Genomic DNA, 14,660 nt, shown 5'->3' with positions numbered 1-14,660 from the left:
GTAATGGTGTTAAATTTTAGGTTTCGGTTTCTATTTGTCCAAAAACTTTATCTTTTACTAATTTTTCCAAAAAGAAGTTTTCATTCGTTAACCCATCTCTTTTTTCTTTTTGAAAATTAAAAAGACATCCCCAAGTACAATAAATAAAAGCAATTAATATTTTATTTACTTGCAAAACTTGTTACTTTCAGTTTGCTATTTAAATATATGAACTGATGCATGCAGAGTGATTTATTATGAAAGTTTATCTTTCCTAGCATGCATATTTTAGGCTTGACTTTTAGATTAATCATATATCTATCTAAATTTATGAGCTATAAATAAACTAAAACATAGGTCCTCATTTTTATAAATTGGCTCAATATTTGTAGATGAAGACTTAAATAACTGATAGGTGGTACTGTACTTTCTCAAGTTTCCTTTGAGGTCTCCTTAAACATTCAGAATATAGTCTTGCAGATTAACTACTTCTCTCCTAAATGACAACAAAAATAATGAAAGCATTATAGTGTTGAATTTATCGCAAAGTCAATACAAAGATAGATATATATGACCTTTACAAAAATAATCCGAGTTCAGCTTTTCAAGAATTACCTTTTGTTTAGCCTAGGTACATCATGAACACCCTTTCACCCGAGTTTATATCACACATGTATGTTTGACGCAGGGAATTTAGGTTCCTGTATCTCTGATCCAAGATATTGCCCAGGACAGGCCAGCTGAGGCTAGAGATAATCGATGAGTACATATTGGCAACATATTATATGCCAAGTATATTAGGTGACATTAGGAAAACACAGAAAAAGTATGAGACAGTTTTTGATTTAAAATTCTAGTTTGAGAATTAAGACCGAAAGTAGTAGAAACAGATCTAGGAGAACATACAGTAATTGGTAAATTATATGTTTAAGAAGGTTCAGAGAAGGGTGAGATAAATGGAGTATGTATTGTGGTTGGAATGACTTCCAAGAGGAGAGTGATTGTGAACAGGACTTTGGTGAAAGGATAAGGTTTAAGTAACTAAGGAGGCGGGGAAAGAAAGAACAGTCCTGTAGGGGAAGATTTCTGATGGATTCAATGGCCGAGAAATATGAACAGACAGGTACTAGAATCTTGCTTCTTGAAGTATTCAGTGTATGGTTCTGGCACCAGTGTTAGAAATGTCATAACTTTTTGATTTCTCTCCTGACCTACCAAGTCAGAATCAGATCTCCTGATGATTTACCAGCACTTTAACGTTCCAGAGAGCCAGCAGTAGAGGACCCATGTTGAGGAGTGGGTTATAAGTGTGGTAGGTAAGTTATCGCCAGACTTGAGAGGGCCTTGGCAGGGAGATGAGAGATGAATCAGCAGATATTCTGTAGAAATGTAAGGATTTTGTTGAATTAATGTCTAGGCTGCCTCACAAAGACAATCTGCCCTACACCATGCATTTGGTCTATCTGTATAATATTGAAACAATGGGTTTAATTAAAATGATCTTGTCAGTTTATCCACACATTAAATTTTCATTCCAAAAATTATTTTAATTTTAGTAAAAGGAAGTGGCAATTCCCTAAATTATCTTTTTAAAGACTTTTAAGGCTTTGTTTTGAAGTAGATTTTAAGTAAAACTCTGCCGCATCTGCCTCGCATCTCTGTAATTTACAGGAGACCCTAATATGTGCATTGCCCTGAGGTAATGCTGCTGCTTTCTCAGTACCTGGCAAAGCCTCTATGTCCTGAAACACAGGTGTTCCCTTTGAAATCTGAGCCTCGTGCATTTTCCCTGTAACTACAGTCTTTTCAAAGGAGGTGAAGCACAGAAGTTAAACACCTGAGGTAATATCTGAGTTGTAAGGAATGTGCTACTACTGTTTTCCGTAGTGCTTTTTATACCAGATGACTTTGTCACAGAAACCTCATACACTCTTTCGGCGTAGATTGAATGATTGATTAATTGATTTCATTGACGTCTATTTCTTTGTTATAGTTCTGATAATTCCACCATCGGGGAGAAAAGAAGGTGGCTAAGATTTTATAATGAGGCATTATTTTTGGAATTTGAAGTTTTGTGAACCGTCAAATGTGTTACTTCCATAGAAAAACAAATTCTTTCCTGGAGATCAAGTTATTGCTATTGAGAGGATAACACTGACAGCTTATTCCATAAGATTTTGGGATTGCACTTTCTGGTTTAAGTAGGAAAACAACAGTGATTTGGGAGGGATTTATGTTGTGACATATGATGGATATTTACAAACCTGTTTTTCCAGAAGGTATGACAGGACAAGAATTACCTTTCTTTTTTTTTTTTTTTTTTTTGTGGTACGCGGGCCTCTAGCTGTTGTGGCCTCTCCCGTTGCAGAGCACAGGCTCCGGACGCGCAGGCTCAGCGGCCATGGCTCACGGGCCCAGCCGCTCCGCGGCATGTGGGATCTTCCCGGACCGGGGCACGAACCCGTGTCCCCTGCATTGGCAGGCGGACTCTAAGAATTATCTTTTAAAGGTTGTGTTTGAAAGAGATAGCTCTATGTGTCTTTGATTTTCTTTAACTGCTTCTATATTCATGAGCTGGTTGAAAAATCCTGGTGTTCCTTTTAGCTGTGTAGAAAAATTACGTGTGGAAGTCTGTGCCTTATTTCAAAGATTTTACCATTTGGTTTTCAGGACTAAGCTGAAGAGAGACCCATTTTGAACTTCTTACTGAGAATGTCTTCTTGTCGTATTCAATTATGTTGAAGTTTTACTGGGAAGTTTTATGGAAGGTTTTCAGTTGTATTTCTCTGTTTTGGACAATATTAAAACTTTCTCCAGTAGAGGTGATTCGGAAACAGTTCTCCTCTAGACTCATAATTAGAAGCTTTGAAACCTTCTTGGCTTCGCAGTCTTGAAAATCACAAATCAACTTTTTCTTCTTAGCTAAGAAATAGCCTCTATTGTCATCAGAAATATTATTTTATGTTTGAAAGTTTTCATGGGATTCTACAAGCAATACAGGGCACTCTAGAAGAGACTATAAGTACAAAATAATAGAATTTTAAAGCTAAAAGGAATTGAAGAGACTTACTCCAGCTTACTAATGTCAGAGACAAGGAAACAGAAGCCAAGCTTGACATAATCAAAGAGATAAATTTGAAAGTACACAATTTAAATGGGAAAGAAGACTCTTCCAGGGTGTATCATGTATTTTAATTAACCTTAGTTTGAATAATTGGAACAAGTGCAAGCTTAGTTTTATCTCTGTCTATATAAAAAAAGGAAAGAAACACTTATCATTAATGACCTTGCTTGCATATGTCTAGAAGAAATAGCCCTAAGGAAAGAGTATTTTCAATACTCAAAGGTATTTTCAATACATGGAAAGCTGGAATGGTATCATTACTTCTGACAGCCAGTGACTGCTCAGAACTGAGGTAGACTTAGAGACATGAGGGTGGTTTTCTGTATGCATATGTATATGTCTAAAAAGACAAATCTTTGTGGGATTCATTTTCACATTTTATTGCAAATGCTTATATAGTTTTTTAAAAATAATTTCATTGTTATTTATCGTTTTTAGTAGGAAGGTAAGACCAGAGCTTTCAGCCTAGATCTGGATTTCCAGTGTAACTGCATTTTCAACACCACTGTGCTTTGATGTTATTACTTTGCCAGAGAGCAATGCATATTTTAAAAGTCCATATTAAATTGCAAATTGTGTCATGGACTGGTGTTAATTGCCATTAATTAAGATACCTAATAGTAAGATAGTCAAAGACCTTTTTTTTTTTTTGCCTTTATCTTGGAAATCCAGTAAAGCTGTATCAATTCTGCAAAAAGTTATAACGAATTAAAACATTATTTCTAGAGAATGGTAGAAAATCTTGCAATCCTATTTCTCCCTGCTTAGAATGACACTGAACAGTTATTAAATTATGTGAGAGTTTCCAGGCAGGAGATTATTTCTCTGTGCATTTAAAGGTATCAGATCATGCTGGTCAATTTCCTGTTAAAATTTCTTTGTTTACTCATATATTTTTTCATTGCTGAACTTAACTATATAAAATAAACTACTTCACAGCTTCAGTGTCACCTAGCGTATTTCCTTTGGTAGACTAACTATCATGATACCTTCACCAAGAAGTGCTTATCAATACCTTTGTGGATAAAGGGATTTCCATTATCTCCATCCCTACCTCTGATCTTTGAGGATTTATGTATGAAGAGTCTAATTACACAAATTTGCATCAAGCAGATAATATCACAAAACTTTACTTCATGTGCTTTAATGCAATCTAAAATAATAATAATTAAAAAGTTCAGATTAATGTTTGACATATTTGAAAAAGAGTCTACTGTTCACTTTAGTTTTGTATACTAATATTTTTGAAGCCTCAGTTTTAAGAAAATGGTCTTCAGACAAATTCATAGTGACTAATTAACATTGGCTTTCAACTCTTGTTTAATGTACTACAATAATAATTTTGACGCTATAAAGAGTCAGTGATTTCCAGGACATGAATCTTAGAATTATGTAAATCTGGAAAGAGCTACACATTTACAATAATCAAAGAATATATTTGAAAATACTTAATCCTTTGTAAGAGAGAAGCTATTCTCAATATCAAAGAGAAAGAAAGAGTCATATTACTAATGACTGTTTTTGCCTGATGTATAGGGATACAACTTCTGGTAAGCTAGCAATATTAACCCTATTAAAAACTACAATCCTGAGTGATTTGCAACTGTCATTGTTATTATAATAGGATAACAAGTATTCTGATAGGAATATGAATTGTTTATGCCCACCATATTTCACAAACGATAGCAGTCAATGGAATTTTCTGTACATGTCTAGCTGCATAATTTTTGATTTTTACAAAGAGTATTTTAGTGCTGAAACGACTATATGTTTCTAGGTTTACTTTCGAAAGTGCTTTGTCAAGTTTTAAGGTTTCTTATGTACACACACACAGGAAACGATAGGGCCACTATGGTGAACTGGTTGAAAAATGTCACTGGAGACAAAGTATGTTAATAGTATTCTAAACGTTTCTTTTACTAATAAAACTTCAGTTAAAGACTTTACTATGTTCTCGGAAGGAACAGCTTACTTATGTAGATGGAAAATAGAGTGGTTTTTATTTCTGCACACCTCAAGTACCCATTCTATAAAGAAATGGTAATTTTAAGTGTGGCTTGGCTTTAAATTAGTCCTGGGTGAATAGTTCAGAGAGAAAAAATGAAGCCGGTTAGGCCATCTTGACTTAATTTGCAATCTAGAATTTAAATAGAAATGTATAGAGAGTAACCTGCATTTAAATGGGATGGGTATGAATTATTGCCAGTCTTAAAACATTATGTTGTAGCATAAAAATATACATTCCATGCTGTTGTCATGTTAAATGATGGTATTTCTTACAGGACAGCTATATTTTCAGTGATTTGTTTAAAAAGAATGTCCTTGATTTGTATTATTGAACTTGCCCTAAACACCAATGCTTGATTAGATTTTTCAAGTAATTACTTTTAAAATTGTCACTAACTAATATTTATTAAATATTGATAGCAAATTTTAGTTGCATGCCCTCTGCCTCAGTTCTTATATTAAAATAATGTATGTCCCTATTTTAATATTATAATAGTTAATTTTATATGCTCCACCCCCCATTTTTAATGGATTAAATAGAAGACAAGTTATGCTATAAAACAACTTATCCATAATATATACTCAACAATTGATAACTCAGAGGGACCTGAGTTATCGTCTATGTCAACTGACACATTTTACAAATAAGAAAACATAGCTTAAAGCATTTTAATGATATGTCTTAGATTTCTTTTCCAGTTTCTACACAACAGATATATAAACAAACTTTGGAAATACAGCATATTTGTGAATTTGGAAATGGTTGTATATCTTCTCTAAAAACGATCCATCTTTAATTTCGTAAGAAAAACTGACATCTAAGGTTGTAGAATTGTGTGTAAAACAAGACTAAATTGACCTTGAATAAGGGTCTTAAGGACTCCCTTGGTGGGGTTTCTTGCTCTGGGTCTCTCACTTGTTTGCAGTGTCCTGGACATGCAAACTCACAGATCTCTTGACTGGTCTAGGAAAATTCAGACAGTGGGAACTCCTCTTGCATCTCTGTCTCTGTGTGGTCTCTCCATCTTATTTTTTTCAGCTACCTATTTAGGGTAGCTGAACTCCTAATTTGTGGACTCAGGTCTTTTAAGATGTGTGTCTTTAAAAGAGAAAGAATCAGATAGAGTCTGTATTTCCTAACCTAGCTTGGGAAGTCTCACAGCACCATTCTGTTTGTTGGAAGGGAATCACTATCTAGCTTAAATTGAAGTGAAGGGGAGGGAATTCAACTCCACCCTTTGTGGGAAGAGTGTTTTAAAACCATCCCAGTGGTTTCAAGCCTTTTTTTTTTTTTTCCATCTAGGAACGTTTACGTTTTTCTTCTGGTTCCCGGCTGCTCTTTGACTATGAGTTTGCTGTGTTGCTAGATTAGAAACCTATGGATAAGTATAGTTTCACTATGCTTATGACTAAAGTATTATATGAGAACCTGATTTCCAAGATTGAAAACAAAAATTTGATTGTCTCTTAAGGACAGCTTACTTTCCAGGGAACTCTACTTTGGAACATGTTTGCTTTTGAGAGATGACCATCTCTCCAACCTTCTGAAAACAAAAGGAAATCAGCATCTTACTCATTTTCTGGGACTTCAGCCAAATTCTTTGTTTCTTACCTAATTTGTCTGGGGATATAATGACAGCAAGTTGAATTATGCCTTTGCATATTACATAATACGTAATTATAAAAATTAGGTCTAACTTAAGTAATGAATTTAATTAATAGTATGCTTGTATTTGGCGAATAAAGTGCTTGCCTGATAAATACTTACTGATGTCTGTATCACAAAATCAGTCATCTTGAACATTTGATATTAATTCAAAGTGAAATTCAAGTTTTTACGAAAACCGGATACTTTTGCTGCTGTTAATTTTTTAGTGGCATGTAAATACACTTTTTTGTGTGTGTGTTTTTGCTAGATAATAAAGATGCACTATAACGAAAATATACTTACCCTAATTTTGTATACATTTTACTTTTTGTCTTTGAAAGCATGATTTTATGTATTTCAGATCCACAAGTGAATGAGGAGGAATGTTTAATATAAAAAGATTATATGAAGAGTGAAGAAACTTCCCTTCCCCACACGTACTTTTTTTTTGGTGCTTCTTTCTAGTGTCTTGTCCATTTGGCCTATAGTCATGATTAGGTTTCTTCCATCCTTAAAAATCAAAGAAAGTAAAATTCTCTCTAGAGCCTGGCATCAAATCTTTTTTGGCTTCTGCCCATCTTTCTTCTTCGTCTCTAAAGTATTAACAAAGTAAGTCCCACTTGCCTTCTCCACTTTCTCTTTCCAGTCACTTATTAACCTTCTGTGCTGTGATTTTCTGCCTAGGACAGATCTGAAATTGCTCTTAACAATGAATTAGCACCTAGCAGACCTCATCTTCCTTGACTTCTCTGTAACATTTGACCTTAATTGCCCACTCTCTTCTCCTGGAGTCTCTTGTCCTGTCACTTTTATAATTTAATCCTCTTTCAGTTTTCTCTTAACCTTTCTGATTCCATTTTCCCTAGTTCATCTTACTAACTCATTGTTTTTTTCTCCCTTCAATTTTGATAACCCCAGACTTTTCTTTTCATTTCTTTTCTCATTCTGTATCATCTTCCTGAAGAAATTGATCTCTGAGTGAATAACTTCAAAATCCATATCTTCAGAGTGTATTTCTTTCCCCAGAACCCCAGTCATCTATTTCCACTTTCTTCTTGACATATATACTGCATGTATCACAGACACCTCACACATCATCCTTGAAATATGCATTGAAGTGAATAGACATACACTTCTATTACAACAATCTATTTCTCTTTCTGTTTTTCTTTCTCACAGTTTGGTAACCTCATCAGTCTTCACCCTTTTTTTTTCCCCCTCACCACCTTCCTTCAGTCATCTGTCAACTTCTACGAATTTAAATTCCTAAACATTATTTCAGACTGTCTGCTTTTCTCCAGTCTCACTGCTATCACCTTAGGTTGTGTCCTCATTTTCTAGTTCCAGGACTATTTTTCTACCCTCTTAACATGCCCAGAATCCTATAATTGTGCCAATATTGAGTCCAGTTCTATCCAGCTCTTTGTTTTTACCACCACACTCACTATACTGCCTGATTTTCAAATTAACAAATTGAATATTAAACCCAGGACGTATGAAATTATTTCAGTAATAATTTTATAATTTTAAATATCACTTTATAAATTATTTTTAAAATATGAATTAATATTATTGAATTTTGTACACAAAAATGCATTTATATTTTATAGGATACAGATTCATTAACCATTCGTGTATTGAGCAAATGTTTATTAACCACCTTGCCATATGGCAGACACAGATAATAGGCAGAAGGTACCAGCGTGAGTTAACTAACTGCCCCCAAGCAACTCACAGTCCCATGAAAGAGACATGTAGATGAATACTAACACTGCTGTGTAATAGCTGCTAAACAAAGGAGCATAACAAAGCTTTAAGAGCCCAAAGTAGGGAATAGCTTACTTCTAAGGGAACTGAAAATGTGTCAAGAATGTATTACATAAAGCTGTATTGTGAAGTAAGAGTTAGAGCCTGTTTGACAAATAATTGGGAGAAGGAAGTCTTAGGCAGAGGAAACGATGCCAGCAAAAGCAAGGAATAACATGATTTATGACAGGGAACAGTATATAGAGATTTGTTGGATGCGGTTAGAGGAATCACTTAAGTGTATTTGTGTCCACTTAGGTAATTCTAATCACTTGTAGAGCAGATTGGAGGGATGAGAGGTGGATGAAAAGAGATTAATTAGGAGGCTAGTGCAAAAATCTATATGAGAGATGGAGAGAACCCAGACTAAGATGCTGACTTTGCTAAGAAGAAGGGAGAAAACATAAGAACTGAGTAACACTATATTCTAAAGAAATATCCAAACTGTATATATACATTACCTGTTCGTGTCTGTATTTTGTTTTTGTTTTGAATTGTAGACATGGGATGTAGAACTGGAAAGATCTGCAGAATCCTGGGCTGAAACTTGTTTGTGGGAACATGGACCTGCAAGCATGCTTCCATCAATTGGACAGAATTTGGGAGCACATTGGGGAAGGTAGCTTAAAATACAACTTCTTGTTTCTGAAAACATAAGAACTTGAAATGAAATACTTACTAATTCATCATTGTAAGTTTTCAAAGGCTTAGTGCCTAAAAGGAAAACAAGCAGTCACACCAAGACAAATAAAAAATAAATATCCTGCCAGAATGATCAGTAGTATTTTAAACTTATTTTTGTTTCAAGTAATTGATATATTAGTGATGTAAAGTGCAAAAGTATTTAATATTAATAAGTTACCCAAAACTGCCTCTCTACCCAACTTCATCAATCTTTTTGGCAATATTTGGTTTTATATTTTCTCCAGCCTTACTTGATTTTTGTGGTTATTTTCTTTCAAATAGATATAGACCCCCAACATTTCATGTACAAGCATGGTATGATGAAGTCAAAGACTTTAGCTACCCATATGAACATGAGTGCAACCCGTATTGTCCATTCAGATGTTCTGGTCCTGTATGTACTCATTATACACAGGTTTGTTTTGGGTATATTACACTTTATTCGTTTAATTTGAGTTCGTGTAAACTAACAAAGTTTTTGTGTGTGTGTGTGTGTGGGAGAACTTAGGATACTGAACATTTGCCTTCCTTATGTCATTTATATGGTTATTAAAAATATATTAATATTGATTTATGTAGAACAAGCTTATAAATTTTTATAAACAAGAATAGTTATCGAAAAAAGTACAGACATTTCCTTAAAAATATTATTTCAATGATTTTACATATAAAATACTTTAATATGACCCCAGTAAATGCAAAAGGGAAGAAATTTACCATCTTCAAATTCAGATGTCAATTTTTTTATTTTCAAAAAATAAAAATATGGTTTTATTTACCATGACATTCAATATTCACATGTGTGCAGCATTTATCATGTTTTTAAATTTTCAGTGTTTGGATTGGGTATTGGACATGTTCTAAAACTTCTAAATCAAACAACAAATGGCAGATTTGACTAGATAAAGCTCACTACAGATCTGAGTTTCTAGAATTTCTATGACTGATTATTAGTGACTATAAAGCAAATGGTTCTGTATGCCTTTGCATGGGACAAGATTAAGATCAGTATTGGACTCCCTGATAGCCAGTGGCACAGTGAAAATGTCACATTGTATAAGAAATTTGAACACCTAAACTTTTGCTCCAGTACTTTCTTCTTTAAGATGAGAAATTCTGTTCATTTGGTAGGTAAGTTTCTTCACAGGAAAATTAATATGGCATTTAGGACTGTGAGGATGTAACATTTGAATTATTTAGTAATAAATAAGATGTTTATGTCTTATATCTGGATAGAGTTATATACCTGTGTATCTCTTTTTTTTTAAAGTTAAATTAAGTATTTCCCCAAGTCTCAGGAAAAATATTGTTTCTGACATTGCCTCATTTCATTTTGAATAGTAACTGTTGGTTGTCCAGTTCACTTTTATGCATTTTCTCTCAGATATGTTGCTGTCTTACTTCATCTCAGCCTACTTTTTCTAAGCCTTGCTTTTCTCTAATGTAGGTGGTGTGGGCAACAAGTAGCAGAATAGGCTGTGCCATTAATTTGTGCCATAACATGAACATCTGGGGGCAGATATGGCCCAAAGCTGTCTACTTGGTGTGCAATTATTCCCCAAAGTAAGTAAACAAAACACTACTTGCATATGTAAGTATTTCTTAACAACATGAAAATAACTTTATATTTTTTGATTTTTTTCCTTATTTTCAGTGTGTATTATTGAGTAAACTGCATTGTTTTAACTGAGTTTATGTCATATGGCAACAATTATGGTTGCCTGATGTGTAAAATTGGTGCTTAAAAGGAATATGAAAATTGAAAATATAATCTTTGTAAAGATAGGAATCATATTTTTAGGGCTTCAGTTTTATTTATTGCACTACTATATTGTGTAAATGTTTAATAATTTTGGTTTATTAGAGATGAGAAACTATAGACTGAGAAATGTATTTTCACCTATGTAAAGACCCTTCAAATAATTACATTGAAAATATTGTACAACTGAACTTAGGGTCAAATCTACATCTAAAATCTGTTTTTATTAAAACAAATGGGATATAGATGAATATTCCATAGCAGAGGTTAGTGTTTTGCAGAAGTTTGGTTTTTCAGTTTTTAGCAATATACATAACACATTATTTCGAATATTTTCAAAAGAATGAGGTAGCAGTGTATGTTTAAACTTAGTAATGAGATATCACTTCCCATCTGTCAGAATGGCTATCATTAAAAAGAACACAAATAACAAATGTTAGTGACGATGTAGAGAAAAGGGAACCCTTGTCCGCTGTTGGTGGGAATGTAAATTAGTGCAGCCACTGTAGAAAAACAGTATGGAGGTTTCTCAAAAAACTAAAAATAGACCACCTCTTAATGGAGTGGATTATCTTTTGAAGGGGAAACTGGTGGGGCCACGCCCCCTACAAACATGGCCGGCCCTGTTCTGCTTGCCCACCTAGTTTTGGAGGAGGCTGTAGAGAAAATCTGTGCTACAAAGGTATGTGATATTGTGTTGTAATATTCAGTTTGATTTATATTTTCATCCAACTTCTGCATTAATTTGTGTTTGAAAGCCCAAAGCACATTTAATTATTACATGAAAAGTTTCTAGAACTCTATTTCAAATATTTAGAAGTCATTTAAAATATTTTTTTAAAATTTATAATATTAATAAGTCTATTATACCAACATGTATTTAAAGGAAAGATTCATGATTATTCCAGATAACCACTTAATTCTACTTTGAAATTATCCCAGAGTGACAAGTATATTTTCATTTTTAAAAGCCATCTTGATATAGTGTTGACTAGAATTATTTCCATAAATGTCATGATTTCTGAAGAATTTAGCAGTTTAACACAATTTATTTTAAGCACTTTAAGAGTTTTTGCCTAAATACCTATCCATGAATCTTACTGAACCATGCCCAATGAATTATACTAACTCTCTGCTTCTTACTGCAGAGTATACAATTTGTCATGCCAAAATAACAACAACAACAAAAATATATATATATAATAGTATTATAAAACTGTTGTAAAAAATACTGTCTCAAATGTACTGGATGTCCTCAAAAATAAATATAAATATGATGTCCTTTTTGTAACACATGAAGATAAAACTTACCTGACAAAGCTTTGTGAAAGTCATGCTTTTTATTGGGCATCCAAGTGAACATTTTTACACTCTTGTACTACTTTGTTCTTAAAGATGACTAAATGAAGAATAATGCAGACCAGGTGTATTTGAAAATATGTGTAAATGCAGCCACTTTTCAGTACTTATAAAGAGATATCTTTTTTCCTTAATGATTGAGTTCTCACTAGCTATAATAAGTAGACAAGAAGTAAGCATATAGTTCACTGTGTAATATGAGCCATTTTTAATTCCTGAAAGCTTTTTTCATTGTGCCTGAGTCTGTTTTCCATCCCCCAGACCTCCAACCTGCTTGCTCCATTGCCAATGACCACAGTGTCTTACTAAAGCTGACTTTCCTCTGAATTCATACTTCCTTTTTCTAGATTCTGAATTCTTAGACATACATGCAAATAACCACATTTTCAAAATGTGCCCGTCAAGCCCTTAATACAAGCCAACCTGGAAAAAATATTAAATTCAAAGTTTGCATATTTTCCATTGTTAAGTTTAAATTTCTGCACATTGAATTTCCTTCTGCAGTAGAAACCTTTCCATGGAAACTGATATTGTGGTAAATAGCACAATTCTCCTTTCAGGAGAATTTTAAATGTGATCCTTTGGAGAATTTTAAATGTTATCCTCCTGAAAATATGATTTCATTTGAGAAAACAAATTCAAATTCACTAAGCCCGACTTCATTAGATCACTGTGTAGACCTCATGATGTCATTACGAAAGGTAATCACTGATACCACTTTAAAATATAAGTAAAGTTTAGAAATGATTCCATTTAACGTTAGCATAAATGAGTCAAGGGCTCAAAGGTTTATGCATCTGTTTTATTTATTCCAATGCAGTATGTAAGATCACCACCTTAAGCCAAAACTTGTGCCAATATACAGTACTGATTTTTCTGGTAGCTTTCAGTGTTAAACAGGCATATAAAGGTATATCATGGGTAATTTGTGCACATTTAAGATGGATTCATATTTCCTAAATCCATTCTCTCTAACAGAAGGATCAGATAGCTATTACCCTCCTCAAGAAGAAGAAACAAATGAAATTGAACGGCAGCAATCACAAGTCCATGACACCCACATCCGGACAATAGCAGATGATAGTAACAGAAACGAAGTCATAAGCACACAGCAAATGTGTAAGATCTCCGCATTATTTATATTTTAAAGTTTACATTGCTGGCATATTCAACTATATTTTATTAATCTGAACATTTTTAGAATGGCAAAAACTTGGCGTTAGACTGTATGGGATGAATTAGAGCAGCTGTTGCATCATCTAAATTATTATTATTTTCTAAATTTTAGCTCAAATTGTTTCTTGCGAAATAAGATTAAGAGACCAGTGCAAAGGCACAACCTGCAATAGGTAATATTTATCATTACTCTCAAAATTAACTGGCAAGATATAAAAAATATTTTCATTCTGTATGGACATTCAGAGAAGCTAAATTTTGTTCCCCATTTCTTTTATTTAGATATGAATGCCCTGCTGGCTGTTTGGATAGTAAAGCTAAAGTTATTGGCAGTGTACATTATGAAATGGTAGGTATTATAAATGTCATTATTTGAGGATAGGATCCTTTCATATAATATTTTGATTTTTTAATGGGAAAAATAACAATTTATATATGTATAACTATTTTGCTCAGAATTGTTTAAAGCCATACATAGTAACAAGTTGTATCCTATGCAGAATTCTTATCATTTTAACATCCTTTTATCCCTTCCTTTTCTCCCAGCAATCCAGCATCTGTAGAGCTGCAATTCATTATGGTATAATAGACAATGATGGTGGTTGGGTGGATATCACTAGACAAGGAAGAAAACATTATTTCATCAAATCCAATAGAAATGGTGTTCAAACAATTGGGTAAGTACCTAAATAATCTTTTGGACCAGAGGTTTTAAGTTGTAACAATAAGTTACATTCATTTAGAGCAAAGCGTAGAAGAATTTAGTTTATAAAGAGAGAAGGTAATTTTCAAGGTTCATTTCAACTACGTAATTTCCATGGGCAAAAAGAAGGAAAAGTATCTGAATTCAAAGTTGAACCCTTTTGCTTATAAAGATCATGCTAACATTCTAAATTTTCTAGTTTCATTAAGAATGTACAAATTTATAGTTTTTCCCATTGTGAAGCAATACATTTCTCAGCTATGATAAAAAGTGCCTGAGAAGGCTAATTGATTTGCATATTCTTCCTGCCCTGTTTGGGAGAATTATTTATTTCATGCAACAGTAACTTTGTTAATAAGGTAGATTACTAGGTAAAAGAGCATTTTGCAAAGTCTCTAAATATGTAATACACTAT

At 33.4% G+C, this 14,660-nt stretch overlaps 1 protein-coding gene across 1 annotated transcript in view; it reads left to right on the top strand.

Annotated features, from left to right (window-relative positions):
• Positions 1–14,660, top strand: part of CRISPLD1 (cysteine rich secretory protein LCCL domain containing 1) — a 44,206-nt gene that overhangs the window by 16,916 nt on the left and 12,630 nt on the right. The window contains exons 3-10 of the mRNA XM_067711194.1: positions 9,065–9,183; positions 9,531–9,663; positions 10,696–10,811; positions 11,589–11,689; positions 13,345–13,485; positions 13,655–13,715; positions 13,825–13,891; positions 14,089–14,219. Of these exons, the coding sequence (XP_067567295.1) occupies positions 9,065–9,183; positions 9,531–9,663; positions 10,696–10,811; positions 11,589–11,689; positions 13,345–13,485; positions 13,655–13,715; positions 13,825–13,891; positions 14,089–14,219 (869 nt within the window). The remainder of the gene's footprint in view (positions 1–9,064; positions 9,184–9,530; positions 9,664–10,695; positions 10,812–11,588; positions 11,690–13,344; positions 13,486–13,654; positions 13,716–13,824; positions 13,892–14,088; positions 14,220–14,660) is intronic.

This window comes from Pseudorca crassidens, chromosome 17 (genome assembly GCF_039906515.1).
Source record: "Pseudorca crassidens isolate mPseCra1 chromosome 17, mPseCra1.hap1, whole genome shotgun sequence".
Classification (NCBI taxonomy): domain Eukaryota; kingdom Metazoa; phylum Chordata; class Mammalia; order Artiodactyla; family Delphinidae; genus Pseudorca; species Pseudorca crassidens.
Note: the sequence above shows the minus strand (reverse complement) of the source record. Positions and strands in the feature narration are given on the sequence as shown.